This window comes from Ischnura elegans, chromosome 4 (genome assembly GCF_921293095.1).
Source record: "Ischnura elegans chromosome 4, ioIscEleg1.1, whole genome shotgun sequence".
NCBI lineage: Eukaryota > Metazoa > Arthropoda > Insecta > Odonata > Coenagrionidae > Ischnura > Ischnura elegans.
The window spans coordinates 22,468,126-22,488,022 of NC_060249.1; the positions used below are offsets into that span (position 1 = coordinate 22,468,126).

Below are 19,897 nucleotides of genomic sequence, written 5' to 3' on the forward strand. Positions count from 1 at the left end.
TCTAGTTTAAACATATACTAACTTCATCTGCTTAAAGTTAAATTTTAAGCACCAAAATTTTGTGAAATGTATTACCAGGCATGCCGTTTTGTTTTCCCGGAACCCCTGTTGCCTGGACGGGGATCGCCACCCCAGGCCAACCCCCCCCCCCCCCCCCAAAGAATGTGCCAATATTTACGCAACTGTAGAGAAAGTTCAAACGACACAGGCTAAAGATTTGTGCGAAAATAAAGTAAGCTTAATGCTATATAGGCGCCCTTTTTAAAATATTACTCAGCGTGAAATATGTCGACAGCTTTAAGTATGCATACAAATAATTATTCTACGTAACTAAATGCGCAGTGACGGCAATACCTACGTACCATCCCATTTCTACGCGAAAACTGAAAAATGCCGAATTTCAAATGAGTTGACAGGAGATGACAACACTTAGATACAATATCATCAAAGAATATCAATGATGATCCTCCTTACCAAGTGCTCGTATTGAATCCATTACGATATGGCCTTCCTATGAAGGCCAAGGCCGATAGGGTGGTGATGCAATCCACAGGTGCTTTCAATATCGGCAGCAACGACGATACAGCAGCAACGATAAATCTATTCCGACACTCACATTGAATCTTGACTCCTGCTTACAAACTTTAGTTTAGTCACTTTAATTGACACACAGTACAAATGCTCATACTACCCTATTAATGTTTATTTTACTCTTATATTTACACTTCTTCGCTGCAGACACCTTAATCTGTCTTCCTCAACGCGCTTGTCCCTGATTGGCTAGATTTACGTTCACATTTGTTTTCAGCCAAAACCAAGGGGACTGTATGCAAAAGACTAAACTATATTGCATCTAAGGCTGATGTCTACTGCCACTCGGTTGCATTTTAATCTGTTTTCAAAAATGTCCGTAGCGTAGTATTGCGTGCAATGCGATCCAATATTCAATTATTTAGCAGTGTAGTGTTTGTAATTGCAAGGAATGAAATTGAAAAGCTATCAATTTGATAGATCACAATAATCATACAGTTAAATTTTGGTTTATACCCCTAATTTTACCTTATTTCCTTGAGAAATATCTAGCACTTTGTCTGTTAGCGACACGAGTGGCGACTTTTGTAAACCCAAATAATGCGCGCTGGATGACTAATTTTCATATCCAAACATTTGAGGGTCCTCTTTTGTAATATTCGTGGCCAAAAAATTAACGAATCGAAACTTTTGAACCTTCCACTGAGATGACAGATAGAAATAATATTTTTATGTGAGAAAAAGTAGTTCTTAAAATGTAAAATAGGAGGGAATTAGCTATTAAGATAAACTTTTTTTAAAAAGCTCCTCTGTCATACTAAAGATAACGGCGCAAATTTCAAATAGGGTTTTGCAATTACTCCGATCATCTGTGGTCTATTTTCATTGCATTACTTTTCAACCTATGTTTTAGCTAGTTGTTATGAGCTATAGCTTATATATACTATGATTTTTTTCTAAAATACGGCGCAACTTCAGGCAATAGAAGTCAAATTAAACAAAATTTTGAGTGGAAGCAGAGAAAAAAGGTGAGGCGTAGGTAAATGCATTTAACATATCCAGGATAAGGTGATTTTTCCAGTTTAAGGTTTTTTTTCTTCACCAACTCATGCTCCAAGGTTGAACATTTTGGAGAGTTGGTCAGGCTTAAACTATAATCTGGATTGGGAAGCCCTTGGTCAATATCCCAACACTGCCCCCAAAAACCAAGTTACTCCATAAGCCTCTACAAGGTTTGTTGTGACGAGCTAATGACAACCCCATGACAAGTTTGCTGCAAGTTTGCATGCTATCTGGGATGCTGCAATCAAATCCAATATTTGGTAACAATATTTCACCGGTGAAAGCTGATATAATGATGTTATCAAACCTCTGTGTGTGTATGAAAAATGATTCATTGCAGGAAATATAATAAACAGATGATCAAACATGTATAGTAGCATATACAACATTGGCTCTTTATTCACCTCTACATGTTGGACATGGGCAGATTTAGAGGGGGTGGGGGTATGTTGTCCCCCCGGTCACTTAAGATATAGACAAAATTTTTAATACGGCTATCATTACATTCATTTTGTTTTGTATCTTTTTTTTAAATATCAAGTATGAGAAGATTGTTTGCCTGTCAGACCTTGTTCCCCCCCCCCCCCCAGAAAATTCTAAATCCGCTCATGATGATAGACATCAGTGTCCAACGTCTTGGCTAGTTAACTGAGGCCACGAAAATAACAGGAGGCACAGGGAGGAAAGTTGACCCCATCCCTGAAAATATGATTTTGCATGCCAATTACTTAACTAGGAGTAAGCCCTCTGCTCACCTTTCAAGATGGTCCCTTACTCAACTTTCCCAACAATTTTGTCTTTGATTTACTAATGAAGGACGGGAAGGAAATATACAGGAAGGTAGACAGGGAAGAATAAGAGATGTTTTGTGGGTCCAGCTTGGGAAGCAATAGATGGAAACTTATCTGACTCACATTTATTCAAATACGGTAAAGTTACCACAGGGAAGGTTGTTTGGAGCTTAAGACAGGGCTGTTTGATTGGCCAGTCCATAAAGGGGTAATTTTTAGCAGTATTATTAAGGAAGCAATTACCTGATGGCTGGCAGTGTGTGGATGCATTCTCATTGGTATTAGCACCGCTAGTTTCTGATAAATCTGTCACTGTCTATGCATCAGACTAAGGCCAGTGTCAGGTGGAGCCATCCAAAAAGCACTGCAGTAGTGATACTGATAGCTTTTATAATTTCATTCATTGCTGTTCCAAAATGATGCTTCTAAAAGTTTCCATCACTGATCTCTACACAACATCCGTATTAGTCCAACAAAAAAGTCAAAATAGCTGGGGCTAATTATTGAAAACTGGGAAATGGTGCACATTGTAAATGACCCATCTTCAAAGTCATCCCTAGTCCTGTAAGGTTTGAGATTTCCTGCAAACTAATTATCCCACGGGGGAATTCATACCATTGCAATTTTATGAGTAATGTCAATTATGCAATTGAATAGTGGGGATCAGCTGCAACTCTATTATCAAAAACCATAATAAGTACATTCATTATCTACTCAATAGACGTTGTAATGTGGACCTCCTTGTTATCTGTTGGACATCCCCACAATGTTGTTTGGCAGGTCCATATGGCATTTGAAAGATATCTATTCAGCATTAATTGGATGAACATGGATATTGCATATCATATGTTAACACCGAAAATGTTGTCTGAATGTTGTTGGTCTTTGATTGTTGCTTGGGCATATTTGCATGCTTCTATTTGTGGAGCTTGGACTGATCACAGTATCTTGTCTCTACATTTTTAAACTGTGATCAATCAAGATAAGTCTCCCCAGGTGAAAGACATATGATGATATCCAGGTTCATCTTGCAAAGTCTCATTCACTGTGAGCCCATAAATTAACAACTCACTTCCAATGAATTGAGATGCATTGCCTCAATAAACAATTTAAAAATTGGTGTAAAAAGTAATCTCGTGAAAAATTGTTCTATGGTTTACAGGAGTTCTACAACACAGCCCCAATAATTCTGTAAAATAAGAAATGTTAATTATTTCAATTAAACTACTGTAAGTGTAGTATAATGTCAGTATGATTGGAAAATTTATCAATCATAATTGCTCATAGAATCTGAATGACATGCCCTATATATACGCATTGTGTTCACACTGATACTTAAGATATCTGGACTAAAAATTATTATAAATATAATTATTATTATTTGGTTAAAACAAAAATTTTATTTGTCTGACATATTGTACAAACATATGGGGCACATCAATGCAGTGATATTATTTACAAATTTCTTAAATTACACAAGCATACACATATAAAAATAGATGCATACATATTCAACACAGGTTACATATGTACAATGGTTGTTGAAAACAAAATGTGGAAATTTATTTCACATTACGCATTTGCAAACAGACATTCATCATCTTCACTGATGAATGCATTCATAATCACCAGAGTTGGTGGTTCATTTTCATGGTGTCATGCTTCCATTGAGCAATTCTAGATTTTCAGAAAAAAATATGACTGTAAACATGAACATTTCCTTGAAACTTTGTCTCCATTCTTTTGGCCAGTGGCGTAACTATGGGGGGGAATAGGGAATGGGGAGTAGATTCCCCCTCCCCTGAAGCCTCAGAATAATAAAAAAAATTATTTAACATTAGTCTAATTTTGATTTATAATAACTGCATCTGATAAAAAATAAATTTGAAATGCCAAACCGATGTAAAATGTATTTCCAGGCCTTCCATTTTTTTAAACTTTCCAAAAAGTTGCCTGGGGGGGCGTCCCCCCAGACACCGTATCCCCACCCAAAATTCCTAGTTTACATTTTTCAAGAAATGATTATTCTGAATATTGGAAAGAGGACAGCAGCATGTGAAGCCTTATTAAAATTTTTGCAATACTTGACAAAAGAGAAACTTTATAGGTAATCAGGGTGACCTAGACTTCTGACAAAGAAGTTTTGGTCATGTTTTGTTAAGGTTGATAAGTTTGAAGTAAATGATGTCTTAGGCCATACAAATAGGACCAAGTTAAATATCTGAAATACCATTGAAAAATTTTTTTTAAACAGCAAAGTATATACTAATTATTTTTCACCAAAGAATGTTGTGGATAGTACCATTTTAGAAAACTAATATGTATAATTTTAGAAAGAAATGTTGACCATAAGCAGTCACCTTAAGCTGTTAAAATGTCACAGCAAGCGTAGATTATACATACGTATTCAAGGAGTTTACGAACTTTTAGACCAATATCCTGAATATTCTATCATCAGGTTAATAAAATCATGCATGGACTGCTATTTAAATAATATCACACAATTGATTAATTAAAAAGAATCACATAACTAAATTTATCGACCATTGTGAATACTCACAGCCATTCTCAAGCAAATCAATGCTTTCAATGAAATATCAGACACATTATTTCAACAAAATATTGAACAAAAAAGACTTGGCTATGGTCTGTTACAAGGTCATGAGGGAAATACTTGGTAAAATAGTGATATTTTGAAGGAAGGATGTGCTTTTCGAATTGGATGATTCAGCATGGAATGAAACTGTCCTTGATTTATGGATAAGTAGGTGATAAAACATGAAAAGAATCTTTCAGTGCAGGCCTTTACCAATTGGTGAATTGTTTTTCAATCTAGATATAAGTAGATAAGCAATAAAAAATCACCAAGGAACAGAATGTCATCCCCATTCTTGAGTGTATGGGTATAATATAGTGAATGCAATAAATATACAAATTTGTCATAAAAAAGAATGGCATAGTCACCATGGATGAATGACCAGACATAAATTACTTTTAGGGATTGGAGAGGAACTTTTTGGGAGCAAAGTTATCATTGAATAATAAAAAGTATTCTATGTGGAGAGTTTTTCATCCTCTGGGCAGGCACGTTTCCAAAATCAGCTTCGGGAGGCGCTAGGGTGAAACCTGGGTAACCTGTCCTTGTAATTATTAGTCAATCCCCAAAAATTTCATATTATAAGCTATAAATTTCATCTTTATTATGCTTATAGCCATCATTGTGTTGAGCTGAAAAAGCCGTGGCTTAAATGGCTTGGGGTCTGTCAGGGTTTGTCACCCAAAATTCAAGTGATATTTTCTTTTAGAACAAGTAAAGAGAGATGTGAAAGAGAAGAAATACGTAGGTGTGAAAAGATTAGCTGATAGGAGAACTGAGTGGAGAGCTGCGTCAAACCAATCCTAGGATTGTTGACCAGTGATGATGATGATTTTCTTTTACTTTTAAGCTTCAACCTTTGGCCTAAGTTGTTACTATTATCTGATATTGAGTAAATTTTGGAATTCAGTTCACCACTTTCAAAAGTAAATAAAAATTCCAAGGATAAGTACCACTGGGCTTGTATTTCCCTAAGGGGATGCATGCTGGTGCAGTCCCCACAAAGGAATAAAATTTTGAGGTGCCATTGAAGCCACCTCTGGCTACATGCCTGCCTCTGGGAGAAATAATTTATTTATTTAATATGGCACATAATCTGCAGATGTCCTCCTGTTTCCTAGGGTAAAAATGAATATGCCAAGGAACTATTTTCCTTAGATTTTTCAGTAGGTATTCACTGAATACTATTCAGCCCCCGCATATCCACCACTAACTGTCACTCACTCAACACATCCATTCACACTTGAATTAAATAAAACCGTGGAGAAGTACAGTTATAGAGCTTACTTTAAATATAAATGATTAACTAGTAGTCTGTACACTTAAAAAGGTTGGTTTCCCTCAAACTTCCATCTGTCCATCTACAAAGTCTATCATATTGTCTCCTGGCCCTCAAGTCATTCCTGGCCCCTGATGGATGTATATGACTAGGGCTTGGCCAATATCAGCCCTCCTTTTTCCCAATGGCTATTCTAGAGGCCCATAGGATTGTTCTCAGTGAGAGTTCTCAATAACTCTCACCACAGGGGTAATTTGGTTATTCTTTCACTTTGGTACAGCTCAAAAGATAGCACTGAATATAGTCGTTAGATAGTCGTTACCTAGCAAAGTGGTAAATCATGGAGATGAAGATGCTGTAGGCGGCTGGAAGGTGGAGGAGCAGCAGGTGGATCCAAGTGACTGTAGATTTTTTTGCAGATATTCCTGAAAAGTAGTGGAATAAGAGAGCATTCTAGCAGATCCCACTAAAGATGCATTTCCTAAATTTTCTCATCACCTCTATTCAGCCACACTGATATCACCAAGATGGAAAGAGATTTGAGTTGGTCTCCAAATGAATTATATTGATGAACTTCACTGTATCCATATAAACGTAGCAGAACTGCCTCACAATGGAAACAATTTGCATGGATAATTTTTCTCCATAAAAAATGTATTTTACTACCTAGGTTTCAAATAAAAGCTTTTGGCTGAGGCTTCATCCAGTGGAATTTTTCTGCCAGAGTGATGACACTAAAACACTTCTCTAGTAATTATTCACAATTTAATAAAACATGCACCATCCTTTGGATGGTTAACCCTTAGTTTCTGGGTCAACACATAAATGGTGAGCAATATTAAAAAATGTCTCATTTATGAACAAAATTCAAGGTCGTGGACCATTTTGCTTCCATCATCAACCCAGGTTTTGTCAAGGATCATCATCATCAAGTATATTCAAAAGATCTCTTGTCATTTAAATAGTCTAGTTAAGTTAGAAGTGGGAGAATATTGAGAAGGGAAGGAGGGATTAGAGAGAAGTGTAACTGAATGAAACTCTGATGACTTAAGCCTGGTACCATAAAAAGGGGAGTAACATTCAGACATAGATATTTTTACTAGGGTGAAATATTTTACATCTAATTATAAATTTAACCTGTAAACAAGTAATAAATGACATCCATTATGCCATGAATAAATCGTTATAAATGTTTTAAAACTGAAGGGATCTCTGCAGATGTGGATCCAGGATAGGGACAAGGGGGGCCACAGGGCTCTCCTCTCCTGTATACATACATTCGACCACTGAACAAAATTAACATTTTATATGGTGTAAATTGGATACCCAAGGGTTACTGCCCCCCTAGGCTCTCCCTAATTCCACCACTGGATCCCTTCAATCAAGAGGGGACTGAAACTTGATCAAGGGCAGATTTAGTTTCACATTAACAGTTTGATGGCTTTAATCTATCATGCCCAATGTGATTAAAACTCGCACATTGAAGGCAGAGTTGGTCAGGTCCTTCTCCTTGGCTAAGGACAGAAATAAATTTACAATCAGGCAATCATATATGATCATTTAACTAGAGCTTTGATCATCAGCTCGCCTACCTTACCCAAGATGGATGAGCAAAATAAAATGATTGAAGTGATTCCACCTACCTTTGATTCAATTTCTCTTTCACCATTTTACATTCAATTTCTTCCTTTCTCTCCTGATAATTGTTATATCTGGAGCCTCATATTTAAATTTTCAGGATATGCATCTATTCCTACCCATGAAATTCTTTTATCTTCTCTAAATATGACCCCTTCCCACCACTATGATCTTGGTCACTAACTTGATACTTAACCCCTTACAATTATCTTTGTTAGTCTTTGTGTCACAAATATTGCAATACTATGGTATAATGCATCTGATAAAGAGACAGGCTTATGCATCTTTTCTGCCTGGATGTGGATTATAACCTCCCTTAGCATATATATGAATATCTCCTTTCAATAAAGAAAACCAAAATTAATATTCCACGATTCCTCTTTTCCCAACACGTGGCCTTTGACTTTGAACACGCGCTATAAGACTCATTTAACAGTCGACTGGAGAATCCTCCATTGTATTTTTCGTGTGATTTACCCTCACCTCCGCTCCGATCGGCTCCAAAGTTCCCCGATGAGGAGGCGGATGCGGCGGCTGCCTCTGCAGACGCGGCGTCCCCTTGCCATTTCCTGGTCTCGAGCGCGGGTGCCTTGTGTGGCCGGTCACCCTCCACGCTCTCCTCGTTGCTGCGCCAGTACACCGTGGCGATGGTCGCCAGGCACTTGAGCTTCATGTCGCCGCCACGACGAAAGTGCTTGGGCCGCACCTTGAACTCCAATCCCAGCGTCGAAGTCTCCAGACCCTCCCGGTCGCTCGCTATGAACGGACCGCGCAGGAACGAGGAATCCGCCTGGCCAAGGTTAAATGATTAGCATTGCTTACTGAGATTTGGCACAAGAGATGAAAAATGTTTTATTGGGTGGAGAAAAACTGTGTCGTGAAATTTAAATCCTCGATACCTGATGCCAGTAGAAAGCAAAATTATCAATGATGTTTAGGTCGAAAACGCGCCATTTTTAAGCCACATAAACTTTGAGCCAAGCGCTCCAATTGGCAGCGAATTCGCCATGTTGCCGGATTTCCTGGATACATCGCGATCTCCGGCAGGCAAGGCACCCGAAGTCATGAGTTATTAAGAGCATTTGGCAACAGGGAAAACTCGCGGCCGATCGGAGCGCTTTGCTCCAAGTTTCTGTACTTTAACAATGGTGCGTTTTCAACGTGAACGCCGTTTGTTATTTTGGTTCCTACTGGCATCAGCGATGCCGGGTTGAAATTTCGTGATACAATTTTTATCTAACCTGCATAGCCCAAGCTAAGACCAAGCCACTAAGGCTAAGGTTACAGTCCTAATGACTATCCGGCGCCGCGTCGTCGCGAAGCGGCGCTTGCATCTGACGTAGCGTGATTCTAGTCCGTAGAGACACCAGTTTCTAGGAAAATGAAATAGACATATTTTTGGAAACATTAAGAACTTCTATTGCTATTGATTAAACTTTTTCCATGAATTCATGAAGCAAAGTATGGCATATTCATTCCCGGAGAAAACTTATGGTGTAAATTAAGAAGAACCAAGGTGATGGAATTGATTTTTTCCATATTGGAACAAACACTTCCAATTTTCGATGATTATAAAATTTTATTTCTGCATAGATTTCTATGTTACTGCATAATCTCCAAGGTGCAAAATGGTTGAAAGGAATAAAAGTTTAAAATAGTGGAAAATTATAAGTGTTTAACCCAAAACTGTTGGTGATGACTTGGGTAGATTCTAGAGAAAGTGAATTGTTTATAAATGTGCTAAATGAGCTGGTAGTGTTTTGGAATTTGCGGCTTTAATTGAGGCCTTCTACCACTCCCCCCTCTCCTCTCACCTGCTCTCCGTTGATGAACCAGATGAGCTGTGCGGCCGGTTTGGACCGCCCCGAAGTGCAGTTGACGCGGACAGTGTCGCCCGCCTGGTAGCGAGGACGCCCTCCCGTAATGCGAGGACCTTCCTCAGGCAGGGCTGAAAAAAGGAAGAAACATATGGATTAAGGCCGGATTCTAATCCTTCTGGGAATTTATGTGCTTAGCGTAATTAAATTGCATCATTTTTGTAACCTTGCTGTCTAAACTTAATGAGCAATTATTATTAAGAAATATTGATATTGTGTTCTATGGCATTCTTAAACCATAGGAACATACAACTGAAAACCTTTCATCAATGGAACCGTTATATATTCACAAAAAAAAATGTAAATTGATAGACAAAGATGATAGCTACCATTCATTCAGTGCTTCATGTTATTATTCTTCACATCGTAACCCAAACTTGCATTAGATATTTCATTATTTTCAAGACAGTATTATCTAGGTTTCAATAGCGAGAGTTTTTGGCATGGAGTCCATCTATCATTTGGTAACAAAAGAATTAATAACACTAAATAGGAATCAGTAGTAACTGGCATTTGAAGTATGATATTGGTACCAGTCTTAGTTATTTTATTTTGATATGTGCTATAATAATTTGAAAACTTTCTCAATCTCACGAAATAAAGTCAAACTCAAAAATCCAAACATGACCTATCCACTAAGCATAAATAATATGAGTATATGAACAATTATGTATACAATATTCAAATAAAATGTGTTTTACTTTTGCATGAAATTATGAGCTGCTCAACAAAAGCTCAACAACAGTTGAAAAATATAATAATTATAATGTTTATTCAAAGGACTTTCGCTCTTTTTCCAGTTTATAGAAAAATTTTACAAAATCATGCGTAAGAAGGTTAATTAATTTGATAATTTTATCATTAAATTGAGATTTAAAAGACAGATACATACAATACATATGACGTTTTATTTATAAAAAAATATATAATAGATAATGAAATAATAAAAAATATATTAGTAATGATATCACATTTTGTATCAAACGTACTGAACTTCAAAGTAAGGAGAACATTATTCTTTATATGCTTAGTATACATGTTATTGATCAAAAAGTGGGCTGCCGTCCAGGATTTAATTTGAGCTAGATTTTTAAGCTTTATGTATTATTACTACCCAGAATATCCCATAGAACGTTGTTATGAAATATGGGGTAATGGGCGTAATTATTCCTCATGAGCATGGCACGTGCACGTATGAAATTGGATGCGGAAAATCTATACATTTACAGAGTTAAGATAAAAATCCACAAGGGAAGGAGTAATGCAAGATCGGCGTGGAAGAAAAATAACTTAGGAGGATCACCTCAGCAAATACGTAGAATCGGGTAAATGTGAATCAGGGGTGAAATGGAAGAGACAGACGAGGAATGAAGATAGAGAAGAGATACGCCAAAGCCGGGGGAACAAGCTAATTCCATAGAGACACAGGAAACTGTTGAACGCTTCAAATACAAGTCACGGGTTTTAATCCCCCCATAAAATCATCACTTAGTTTTGCGACGCTCGAAATTGTGACTCCGCACGGGGAAATTACTACGTTTGACCGGGAGGACTGAGGATCAGAATTCTTAACTGCGAAACGAGACGCTTCATTACCCGGCACTTATTTCGTGCCAGGCACCGCTAAATTAAACTCAGAATTCCCGGAGAAGTTTTGCTGCGCCGTGGGAACGCTGAAGTTGAGAAATGCGCTCAGGGAGCGTGAGATTTTGTCGTTTGCACTGCGTTAAGACTCGCTCCATTTGCGACATAGCCGACTAAAGAGCTTTCAATGTAATGCACGGTGGTTTTAATGCATGGTTCCGTATTGCTAGAATAATTTTAATACATATTAGCAGAATTCGTGCAAAAAACAGCAGTCAAACGCTGAATTCAATTTCGTTTTGAAAATTAAATACAAAGAAAAAACGAAATAAAAGATAGAAATTTCTGTACCTATTTCATAATTGGATTCAAAAAGAAAAATGATACAGTTAAACTCTAATATATAACTTTTTAATTTATAACTGGCTATTGATCTTCTCGTATTAAAAATATTTTAGGTCTACTTTAACTATTACCTGCGTATGTATTTTTCTATGGAATTGAAAAATAGTTGAAAAGCACACTCATACTAGAGCAAGGAAAGCTGGTAGTAACCATTTCTTTTATCTCTTTAAGAATATAGGCTTTGGTCGAGAAGGTATTTTTATGTTCGTGCAGGTAATATCATTATCTCTACTCTTTTGAATTTGGTTGCTTGCCAATGATGATTCGGCAATAAAATGTTCTTTTTGCTGCACTTAAGCGTCTTTTTTTACACTCCAGCCTGAATTTGAATGCTTCTAAGCGATGGTGATAACCCAGAAAGCCAAAAACTGTTAGGAATTATTTTTACACAGAGAAATGGTTATAAAATATTAGGAAGGATATTTTATACCAAAATAAGAACTTCCTGCGGTGCAGTAATGTTTAAAGATAAAAAGTGGCATAATTTTCCAATCATTTGCTTAGTGAAATGACGATCATATAAAGCTAGCCTACTCCTCTGAACATCTTCGAGTAATACAAATAAGCATTCCAGATTATCTGCCACTTCAATTTGTGATAGATGCAAGTTTAGAAATAAATGTACACACTTGCTTCTTTTCAATAATTTATCAGCTGCATATGGAATAATTTATGAATGTATATCCAATTTCAAAGCAGAGATTCCACGCAAAATCCAAGTCAAATTCAGAAATTGCAATGTTACTTTCTTTTACATACTTATCATCGCCTTTGACATTTTAACTATGTCACGAGTAAAAAAATGCCGTACTTCCAAGGACCCATAGTCAATATAGAGAGGGCTATGGAGTGAAAGGGAAGAAGGTAAAGAGAAAGAGGCGGGGGGGGGAGAATTGAAAAAAATATTTATAATGGCTTAGAATACTAAAAAGACCTCGAAACCGGTGTGAGAATTGCAATAAAAGAGCCAAATTAGAAAAATGTGAGAGAGGGGCCAAATTTTGGGTGTGAGTCATTTTAGTGTGGAATTTTTCTGCTAAATGGCTATAGTATATAAAACATGCGAAATATAATTTTTTATACGATGCCATTTTTGAAGAGGTATCACTATAGGATCTAAATAGTAAATAAAATCGGATAAGTATAACTTTAAAGTGGTACTTCACATCGTAATTGCAGGCACCTAACCCAGAAGGTGACCTTAACCACGACATAATTGCTAGGCACGTTACGAATCAATATCATGGACTTTTTTCCACGTCCAGTATAAGTTGCATCGGAAAACGACAGTGAAATTTCCGGCATTCTCAGCTTTAATCGAAAAGCTGGGCCGACGGGGAACAATTCCAGGAGAAACCCGATTGCAGCTCCAGCATCGCTCCCCGGAGTGCTATTGCGCATGATAATTTTCTGGAGCGCGAGATTCCACAAGTTCCGCACTCGCGGAGAAAAAATATTCACACGTTTGACGTACTCAGTTTTTTTTATTAAATTACCATATTCTGGGTGCAACGCCCAATGGGTTCCCAAAGGGTGGGGACACCGCAACAACCATTCCAGGACGAGGGATATGAAGGCTGCACCGTAGTTGTTATTTCCCAGTGGTGCGATGGAATTTCAGGTCATCTCCGATGCTCGGAACGCGTATTTTCAATTATCACGTTCTCAGAGTACACTAGAGTGACGCACAAAATAGGCTTTGACGCGATCCCCACTAACTGCAATACGGCGATGGATAGCAAAAACCCTAGGGGTTGGTGTGAAGGCTGCTGGGCTCAGAGAAAATAGATGCCGGACGCGAATGGAGAGAGCAGATAATACCTTCGAGGGCCGTCAAGGAAAACCGCTTGCTCTAACGCTGGGGCAAGGGTGTTTTCATCGTCCGCAAAAATTAATTAAGTAATTTTACAATATGAAGATGTTACTGGGCAGAAATTTCCTCGAAAGAATGAATACATGCATTACTTTTTGCTACACTTTTTCCGTTAGCAATGCAAGCATGGATTAACTCCATTAAAATACCAATACACCATCTGGACTTAATTCTGATATTTATGAAAATCAGGAGGATGATGGATGTGGCCTGCTACACTAAGATACGCTACTTTATTTATTAACTTAGTAAGATGACCATAGCTTATAAAAATATTTCAATCATTTAAAGGTATACTAAAATAATTTTTAGTGGGGCGAATTTTCATAAAAATCAGAGCATAAAAGTCTTACACATTTCTGAAGCCATTTCCTGTGGTAAGTGGTTAGACTGTAGCCGACCACTATTATCGCGAACCTGAGGTCAATATTATTCATCGGGGGAAAACAAAGGGTATACAAATGAGAGGATTTGAGAGATGAAATTGGTATAAGAGAACGAGAATAAAACGGAAAATACGGTAGAATTTAGCGGAGCTAACGGATCGTTGGAAAATGGAACAAATCCTGTCTCGCAGGCAGCAATTGAATTTGCATAAGACCCATGTTTACTTCGTGTTACTTTTAATTGATCTTTCTAATTCATTTGAATTTAATTTGCTTTCTCAAGATATTCTGACGCTGCATGCGCTTAACCTTCACCGATAACCCGCGAACTCTTCTAGATCGTACACGACGCTTCGCCGTTTCCACTGTTGTAACTTAGGTATGCAGTATGAATTAAGTATCAACTCGAGTAGATATTAAAAGCGCAGCTCAGAAAGAGGAAAAATGATTGGAGAAACAAAAATATAGGCATAACACCAATACAACCGGCTCGTCCACAATCTGTACAGTGAGCATATCTTAACCTCCGTAGTTTTCTACCCACCGATCTTCCACCGTGTTGCATCATGGAAAGAGGTAAGCTTTTATTATTTTTCGGGGTATCTCGAATAAAGGCTCAGGGTTGGAACGGGGATGTAGGAGGAACTGAAAAAAAATGAAACGAAACGGTAAAATGCATAACAATGGTGTATTAAAATGGTGAAATGGGAACTTGTGTTGGAGAAATGCATACTGCGTGGTTACCTTGACTTCTTTTCTTTGAGGAATTAAGGGTTCATCTTCATCTGCATTCTACCTCACCAATCGACGTGTGGCAGAAAGTGAGGCTCTTGAGTAGAGGGCCAGGGTTCAAATCCCAGGTCAATCCTTCAAACACCCCAAAAAAATCCCGTAAGAGCGAGATGGCCCAGGGAAAGGAACTGGCCCCCCAGACCTGAATGTGTGATATTCACATTCCTGTAGCTTAGCCTGCGTTGAGCTCTACCATTACCTAACTATACCAGCCTTCGGGTAGAATCACTGATTGTGTGACTTTGACGCAGGAGCGTGACTATTTCTCCAACAACCCTTTGATTTACTGTCAAGAAGAATAAAAGTAATTGAGGCAGGCAAGATGTAGTGGATTGGCAACCTAATTAAGAGAAAAAGAGGGATGAAAGTTTTACACAAATTAATTGAATAATATACGACGCGTTTTGATCGGCAGGTTTTCATTGAGAAAAATTTTTTTACATTTAAATTGTACTTGAGTATGACCTGACGGTCGAAACGCATACTACATTATTAAATAAATTTGTCGAAAATTACCATCTCTCTTTTTCATTGAGTCAAGAAGATCATTCATGGTTTCATACCATGTTATCCCTGGAGAGTTGATCTAACTCAGCTCCCACTCCCTCATATCCCACTTGTTAATGCTTCCATCTACTCAAGGAATCTAATTAACAAGGCATCCAACCTCCATGAGGATCCCCTTCCACGTCTTTTACTGCTCGATCGTATTCGCCCTCTAGGAGTTCAACAGCCATCGAGAGTAGCCTTATTACCTTATACCTCCTAATGGCTACCGTCCACCAAGGGTGGTCGTCGCGCTCCTCATTGGAGTCTAGCATGAAGAAATTAGAAGACTCTTTTATCAGCTTCTCATCAATTCAAAAATGTTTTGATAATTTTTTTTCTAATCAACATATTCATATTTGAATAGAAACTTAATTTTACTAAGCCTTAAAAATTCTGGAGGATATTCACTGAATGAAAAATAGAATACCGGCCAATAGAGCTTTACATAAGAACCGTGGACCTACCGCATCATACCTTATATAGTTCTTTCGGACAAAACGATGGAATAAAGATTTGGGGTAAGATGACATAAAATTCAACTCAAGAATCGAAAAAAAGGTAAATAATTTTAAAAACTTGACTTAAAAACAACACATAAGATATTTAATTTAAAGTTTATTTAGATACTAAACTGCAGAGGTAGGCGCGGATTTTCCGATCAAAACCGGAAAAGCAGATGATATGACTCATTTGATGATTAATAGAATGCATTGAGGTAGAAACAAAAGGTATGGTCTTCTAATGCTTAGGTACTCATACATGAATGGCTATTGAAAATAAATATTTGTTCCTTTTCACCTTTCATCATTCGCTGAATCAAATTAACCTACTCCTATTTCATTTAATAAATTTATTTAATATTTTAAATTAAATATTTTGAATTTATTATTATTATAAAAAAATTATTATGATAAAATTTTACTATAATAATAAATTTCATTTTCTGTTTCTTTTTCAATCACCCTCCTATTTGTTATCACCGAAGCTCCAATAAAGTGACATTTCCTTTAAAATTTCCAATCATCTCGCACAGAGCAACGCAATAGTGGAGCCAAACTTTCCTCTACACCTTTTCTCCATACTTACAACACCCACATCTTTTTCCCACCACTACCTTGGTTTAAATCTCACTGTTCACTTCTCCAAAGAGTATATGGATGAAAAAAGGCACGGTGATCCATGAATATCCTCTTAGTTTTCCTCAAGAGCAGATGGAAAGATTTCTCCGGGAGCGGCGGAGAGTTGTGCTATTGGCTCCATTAGTGAAAGGGTCAAAGGGAAATGACAGCCTGACGAATACTAGCTGATGGTCCCTTAGGAGCAGAATACTCTCTCAAAGTCAGGAACCCATCGCCTCAATTCGGTGTACCGAGGAACAAAATCAGACAGAATCGTAGAGTTGGACCACTGGGATAACGTGGAAAAAACTACCCAAAAAATCTCCATCCAATGTAAAAGCTACTCTTGGCTATTCAATTCAAATTCATGCAGGGACTTATGAAAAATGCGGGGTCCCCATCTGAGGTATATCCATAAAAAAATGCTATTACATGAGACATAGATATCTTCTACCTATGATAATCGCTAATGCTAGTCCCAGTAATCTTAAAAGCTGTTTTAAAACTACCGATGATACCCTTTGAGGTGTAAATGAAATAAAAACAACTGCATGATTTCAAGATGAGAAGAAGGTCGCAAGGAGGACATGCCATGCATAGGAATGCTTTTGAGATTAACACTAGGAATACCGGACTTGACACCCCCCCTAGAACTACCGAATGGAGTCATTTTGACTCCTACCTTATTATTGTTTATTTTTGCTGTTTATGTCTGTTTTTATTGATAGATTGCATTAGTTTATCATTTTTGTTAATAATTGCAATATTTCAGACGTCGTTTTAACAAAAAAATATATATTTTTTAAATGCGAAATTCGACAGTGTTGCTTTGAAATTCTTTTTTCTTACATGTTATGTTGTTTTAATAGAATTATAATGGAGGAATTGGATAAAACAGCAAACGTAGACTTTTCAACACATTTTATCATATTGTTTGAATGATCAAAAATATTACTTAGGCTACATGGTAGTTGGGAAGATAATTAACTAAAGTAAAAAGATGCAGGTGATACGCCACGCATTTGTCTAAGGTGCTTTAGAGTTCAAGCATTGTCGTTCATTTTCATTGCCCACACAAAGACTTTTGGCAGGTCTTACAATTCCCAACTGATAGATTATTTTTGCACTATGGTTTTGCCTGGAAATAATTTTTTGCAGAAACCCGTCAGAAGAATCTGCGGCATTGGACACGCAACGCTTTTATCTACATCTAATATGAGGATCAGCCAACTCTGTAACGAGCTTTTTCTAAAACATCTTGCGCGAAATGTTTTAGGTAGTCTCATTGTACACTATCCATGAACACCTGCTAAGTCGGGAGTATTTTCCAACGAGTAGATAGGCTATCACTGAGTAGACGTTCTTGTGGTATATTTGTGATTTCATCTCTTTTGGTTCTTCTATTCTCTTTTATTTACCTTTCCCACAGTGCTAGTACCCTGGATATTTTTGCTGTTCAGCGAGTTTGACTGAGGTAAAGTAATTATATACAGTAACATTTCGCCCTTTTTCAGAAATGGTTTTATTGGTTTCAGTACTGATAAACGGCAATCTGCATGAAGTGAATTACCTTTTCCAACATAAGGGAAGGCATTTGCAAGATATTTGCTCTCCTTGTCAACAGGTAGCCAATATTCATGGCCGTATTTGTCCGGATTAGAGGGAATGTACAGAGTGAAATATACCTAATTACACTGGGAAAAAGTTGTTCATCAACTATAATGTACGGACCAGGTTTGTAACAAGCAATGTAATTCTCTATGAATCTATCGTACACTATTGAAAAGAGGGCAAACTTGACAGTTTTGAGCCGCTGGAATCAATTAGATTTCTCATCAACTCTTAGACATTGCAAAATGTTATCAAACCTAGTCGTTCGTTGTAGAAAATGGTATTCCCCAGTCGTTTGACCAAATACTCTCAATAGAGTAATCATTTGTACCTAGTATTCCTCGGGCATAAAATATGGCTATACATGCAACTAGTTCCACATCGGAAAGTGTAAAATCTTCGTAATTTTGCCTGCGTGGTTCCACAATTGTACATCGCTTTATGTGAGTCAGTATAAACGAATCGATAAATAATCGTATATAATACCTTTTTTTGTAACTACCCATGAAAGGGAAAGTAAATGTAAATTACTGCTTATATTTCGCACGCGTTTTGTCTGAATCTTCAGACTCACTAGAAACGTTTTGAGGAATAAAATCCTCGACTTCGTCACAGCCGAAATGATCTTTTGTTTCGCGTTCCGATTCACCTTCCGGTATAGAATGCAACATAGATAGGACTTCTTCACGCTTTCGCCTACTTCTTGTAGCCATACTCCCAGTCAGGAAAAATGGAATCCTTGCTTCATAGGAGTTTTTCAGTCCACTCGAGAGTTCACTGGATTCACTAATGCAAAGGACAGCGCACGGTTTTCCTGTGCGGCACCCGGCAGCCAGCGCTGTCAGAGCCGAACGTGCTAGGACAGTAACTTTATTTCATTCTACTGATTTATTTTCCTGGTTCATCAGTACATCAATTTTTCTGGGGAATCGGTATATCAGAGGTACTGTTTCATATTTGAAAATCAACTTCCACGCAGTCAAGGCTGAAATAAAAGTGCTGCAGCGCAATGCACAGTATTAGCGGGCGGCGGCAAAGGTGGGCGGCGAGAAGGAAGGGGTAACGGAGGAGGGACAGACACAACGGATTCTAAACACATGGATTTGAAAATGCTATGAATTGCATATTCACCACTTTATCGCAAGGTAAAATAATATCAGGGCATTCACATAGTTTGTAGATCCAAACACAGACCCGTAAAATAAGAACTGCTTTCAAAGTCTCGCAAATATGAGCCAAAAGGAAAATAATTGTGTATTTAAGCCTTTGATTGATTTATATTAATTATTATTGACATAAGAAGAGATAAAAACTTGTATAAATATTACTACTTGGTGAAAAGACAAGCAAAATACATTAGGGAGTCAAAATGACTCCCTTTGGTAGTTAAAGGTAAATTTTGAAAAACGTGCACTATTTTATTTTCTAGAATTATTTTAATCGCACAGCCTTATTTTGTGTCGAAAATGAATATAAGTCACCGAATTTCAGGCCGGAATTCGGAAAATTTTAGACAGGGCAGAGAAATAAAAATGGCGAGGAGTCAAAATGACTCCATCGGTAGTTCTAGTGTTAATTCGAGCTGCTTCACAAGCACGTTCACCGTGAAACGCCTGCAACTGAACAGAATGGACAAAATCTAACACTACTTTGGGAACAGGGAACTGCTCCGCATTATACCAGATTAGAAACTCTTCGTCATTCGTCGTATCCTTAGCTATAGGAATAGCTCTACTGCCGACTAGTAAAAAGGCAATATCTTCCAGCCACTTTGATTTGTTATTATCATTTAAAAATCCTAATGG

At 37.5% G+C, this 19,897-nt stretch overlaps 1 protein-coding gene across 1 annotated transcript in view; it reads right to left on the reverse strand.

Annotated features, from left to right (window-relative positions):
• Positions 1–5,755: 5,755 nt before the first annotated feature.
• LOC124157138 (kin of IRRE-like protein 2) overlaps positions 5,756–19,897 on the reverse strand; it is a 213,439-nt gene continuing 199,297 nt past the window's right edge. The window contains exons 4-6 of the mRNA XM_046531638.1: positions 9,712–9,845; positions 8,381–8,687; positions 5,756–6,684 (exon numbers count right to left, since the gene is read on the reverse strand). Coding sequence (XP_046387594.1) covers positions 6,578–6,684; positions 8,381–8,687; positions 9,712–9,845 — 548 coding nt within the window. The 3' untranslated portion in view covers positions 5,756–6,577. The remainder of the gene's footprint in view (positions 6,685–8,380; positions 8,688–9,711; positions 9,846–19,897) is intronic.